At 46.0% G+C, this 4,614-nt stretch overlaps 1 protein-coding gene across 1 annotated transcript; it reads right to left on the bottom strand.

The window, feature by feature from the left end:
- Positions 1 to 2,633: 2,633 nt before the first annotated feature.
- On the bottom strand, positions 2,634 to 4,391 carry LOC131162625 (uncharacterized). Its single transcript, XM_058119234.1, has one exon. It carries the CDS (start codon positions 4,389 to 4,391, stop codon positions 2,634 to 2,636), a length of 1,758 nt encoding a protein of 585 aa, XP_057975217.1.
- Between the last annotated feature and the right edge of the window lie 223 nt (positions 4,392 to 4,614).

The following is a 4,614-nucleotide window of genomic DNA, read 5'->3' as shown; positions in this document are numbered from 1 at the left end:
CTGGGGGATTCAAAAGGTACTCCTTTATTTTTTCAAAGGCCACTTGACACTCTTTGTTCCACTTTTCTGGGTTTTTCTTTCTCAGCAGCTTGAAGATGGGTTCACAGGTGGTGGTTAATTGAGATATGAACCGAGCAATGTAGTTGAGCCTACCTAAGAAGCTTCGCACTTCCTTTTCAGACTTTGGGCTAGGCATCTCTTGAATGGCTTTGACCTTGTCAGGATCTACCTCAATCCCTTTCTTACTCACTATAAACCCCAATAGCTTCCCGGACGTAGCACTGAAGGTACATTTTTCGGGATTTAACTTCAATTGGCACTTCCGGAGCCTCTCGAACAATTTTTCCAAGTTTAATGCATGGTCTTTCTCATTTCACGACTTAACGATCATGTCGTCGACATAAACCTCAACCTCCTTGTGCATTAAGTCATGAAAAAGGGTTATCATAGCCCTCTGGTAAGTGGCTCCGGCATTTTTTAGTCTGAATGGCATGACTTTATAGCAGAAAGTCCCCCATAATGTGATGAAAGTCGTTTTTTCCTTGTCCTCAGGTGCCATCCTGATCTGGTTGTATCCTGAGAATCCATCCATGAATGAAAATAAAGCATGCCTTGCAGTATTGTCCACCAACACATCAATGTGCGGGAGAGGGAAGTTGTCCTTAGGGCTTGCTTTATTTAGATCCCGGTAGTCGACACAAACTCGTATTTTACCATTCTTCTTGATTATTGGGACAACGTTGGCCATCCATTCAGGGTACTGGGCTACCTCCAAGAATCCTGCCTCAAGCTGTTTCTGTACCTCCTCCTTTATCTTGAGTAACATCTCCGGTCGCATTCTCCTCAGTTTCTGCTTTATTGGCTTTGAATCCGGGTGAAGTGGGATCTTATGGGTTACTAAATCCGTGTCTAAACCTGGCATGTCTTGGTACGACTAGGAAAACACGTCTCGGTATTCCCTTAGTAATTCAATCATTTTTTATTTTTCTTCACCCTTTAGTAGTGCCCCGATTTTCACCTGCTTGGGTTCTTCCTCGGTTCCAAGATTAATCATGACGGTGGGATCGCTACTGGTCAAGATTGGTTTTTCATCGGACTTTAACATTCTTTCCATTTCAGGGGACAAGTTTATTTCTTGATCTTCAACTTCGGTTTCATGGATTAGATTTTCAAAGTTAATGTCAATTACTTGGCGAGGGATTCTGGTGTTGTTATTTTCTTTATTCCTGCATGAAATTAACAAACAAATTTTGACAGTCGATTTCCAAAATGCACATAAATGACAAGGAATACATGATTCATTTTTATTAAAGAGCTTCCCCGATTTTTCAGTGACCGGGGGAATACAAAAGAAAAGCAAAACTAAACAAATCTTGAAAAAAAGATCATTACATGATGATATCTGGTAAATCAAAAGAACTCCAGTTCTGAAGTTGTACTCCTGGTTGGAGATGACGGATCCACTCTGTAGAAGTGTTCGAGGGGACTTCAGCATCCAATGCTGATATACTTAATTGCCGCAATTCTACCTCCAAGTTGGATTGACTGCTTTTTACGAAGGTCCAGCTGATGGACGGGACGTACAGTCCTTCCTTGGAGCTTGTTTCACCGGTGATTCTTTCCACCCTTCGCATCTTCTTCTCTTCAGCTTTCTTCCTTCGGTCTGCCACCGTAGGTATGTAGCCAATGCCATATCTGTCTTTCACTTCCTGAAGAATTAACGGCTTTTGGATCCCCTGTAGGTATTTTTTGAGCCCTTTTTCCGGATGGTACCCCTGTCTGATCATTTCGGACGCCATCATATGCACTGCGGCGGAGTTCTGAGGGTGTGGGATTGGAGATCCTTCTGTTATAGTTGTGACATTTATGATCTCGAAGGCTCAGAACGAGTCCTCCAGTGCCTCTTCCGTAACTTCCACATAAGGAGTGGAAGTGGGCTTTGTTATCATAACATCGGTTTCACCATATACACAAACCAATTTCCCATCTACTACAAATTTGACCCGTTGGTGCAGAGAAGACGAAACTGCCCCAGTGTTATGTATCCACGGCCTCCCCAATAAGCAGCTATAAGACGGGGTTATAGCCATGACTTGGAATGTAATGTCGAAGGTGATCGGTCCAATTTGCACAGGAATTTCAATAGATCCCATCGATTCCCTGCGGGTGCCGTCGAAAGCCCGCACAGTCAAATTGTTTTGCCTTATGTATGACGGGTCAACAGGCAGTTTTTGTAGGGTCGTCATGGGCATGACATTCAGAGATGACCCATTATCAATCAACACTCGTACAATCATGTGATCTCGACATTTAGCGGAAACGTGCAACTCCTGATTGTGCCCCTGTCCTTCCACGGGGATCTCCTCATTAGCGAATGTAATGTAGTTGGTAGCCGTAAGACCACCAATCACATGGTTAAAATTATCGATACTGATGTCTTGGGGAATATAGGCCTGATTAAGAGCCTTTAATAAGGCTTCCCGATGGGCTTCCGAGCTCAACAACAGCGACAAGACAGAGATATGGGCTGGCATCTTCTTCAGTTGGTCAATGATGTTGTATTCACTGTGTTTAATTATCTTCAAGAATTCTTCGGCTTCCTAAGATTGAACTGGCTTCTTCATGTTCCTATTCTATTCTTGGCTAGGTTGCACCTTCTCCAAGACCTCCGACGTATAAACCCTTCCACTTCTGGTTATCCCTCTTGCTTTAGCAGCACTGCTAGTTTCTCCTTCGGTGCGTACTTCACAATTGTACCTCCATGGCACTGCCCGGTCACTGTGGTATGCGAAAGGGCGAGGGGCTGAGATCACTACCTGAACTGGGGCCTTTGGGACTCGTGGGGTTTTTCCCATGATGGGGATAAATGGTATGTTGGTGAATTGGGGATGGTCAGATTCCCCTATGACTGAAACTTCATTCGTTTTCTGAATGCGGCTAACTTCCACTCGTTTGCTATCAATCAAGCTACTTAGAAAAATCCGGAAAGTCTCACATTGTTGTACTGATCTTTTCATAGTATTTTGGCATGCGCATGGGGCGCCTTTAGGGCAAATAGCCTTTAGTCCTGCTAGGCCTGCCGTTGTTAGTTCACTATACACCCAGTCTAGCGTCATTTGCTCCCATCTTCTTTCGGATTTTTCCCCATCTTGTTCTTCGATCATTCCAACATTGTCCTTTCCATGGTTAGGGAAAGGATTTTCTTTAATACCCACCGGCTTCCCATCGAATGACAACCAACCCGCATCCCTCAAATCTTGCACCTTATGTTTGAAAGCCCAACACTGGTCAATAGGGTGCCCTAGAGAATTGGCATGGTACGCGCATCGGATCTCGGGATTATACCAATGCGGGGGAGGATTGGTGAGAGGAATCCCGGGGATGGTAGATATCATCCTTTGTTCTAGAAGCTGGGGGAATAAGTCTGCGTATGACATGGGAATCGGTTCCACTCTCTGAAAACTCTTGGGTGTATTCCTCGTGTGTGTATGCTGGCTCGGGCGAGTTGTTATGTTCGGCTGGGCTGGCACAAGTGCGGGGGCCACAAACTGGGGCCTGGGGCCCATATGTAGTGTTTGGTTTACTGCTGGTTCCATGTAGAAATTTCCCCTAGGTTGTTGACTTCGGCTTCTCTGCCTTAGGCTCCTAATGGACCCTTGTATCATTTGGGTCTCTTCTTCCTTTTTACCTTTGACCCACTTCTTACTTTGGCCGTTATTGGTAGTGCCAGTCTTTATTCGTCCAGCTTTGACGTCGGCTTCCACTCTGGCCCCTGCCGCCATAATGTCCATGAAGTTATGAGGGGTGGACCCTACCAGATGTGAACGGTAGGGATCTTTTAACGCCCCTACAAACATCGATATTGCTTCACGGTCGCTGACCGGAGGGTCCACTTGAGTGGCCGCGTCTCTCCAATGGTGTGCATACTCCCTGAAAGTTTCTGTTGGCTTTTTTTCCATTTCAGAAAGAGACATCCTGTCTGGAGCCATTTCCAAGATATGATGATATTGCGCTTCGAAGGCATCGGCCAAGTCACCCCACGTGCAGATCTGGGCCTTATTCTGCTGGACATACCATCTAGCCGCTGTCCCGGTAAGACTGCTTTGGAAGCAATGCATCATCAACTTCTCATTATCGGTATAGGCGGCCATTGATTGACAATACATCCGAAGGTGGGTCTGAGGGCATGTGGTCCCATCAAACTTCTCGAAGTTTGGCAACTTAAACTTTCGAGGAATGACAACATTAGGCATTAGGCAGTAATCTGAGGGTCTGGCGGTACTGGCGGTTCGAGTCCCCTCTATGGCCCTTAGCCATTCTTCTAGCTCGTCACAACGGTATTCCGTCGCGGTCTTGCTTGTCCCTACACCCGCAACTGCTGATGAGGGCATCCTATTCCTGTCACTGCCGGGATAAAAGGTGGCGTGCCATGCGGTGGTTTCTTCGAGGTGAATGGGGGCGGACCAGAAGATTGCCCATGAATTGGCGTAAAACCGGGCGGGTGGATAGGGTCATTTTCTTCTTCATGATCCTGATCTTGGACTGTCTTCCCTTTGTTCAGCAGTAGGTCCAATATCTTCTTCAGTTGATTGTTCAGCTCTTCCTGCCCCTGCT

The sequence above is a fragment of the Malania oleifera genome, chromosome 8, assembly GCF_029873635.1.
Source record: "Malania oleifera isolate guangnan ecotype guangnan chromosome 8, ASM2987363v1, whole genome shotgun sequence".
Classification (NCBI taxonomy): Eukaryota; Viridiplantae; Streptophyta; class Magnoliopsida; order Santalales; family Ximeniaceae; genus Malania; species Malania oleifera.
This window is presented reverse-complemented; position numbering and strand designations above follow the sequence as displayed.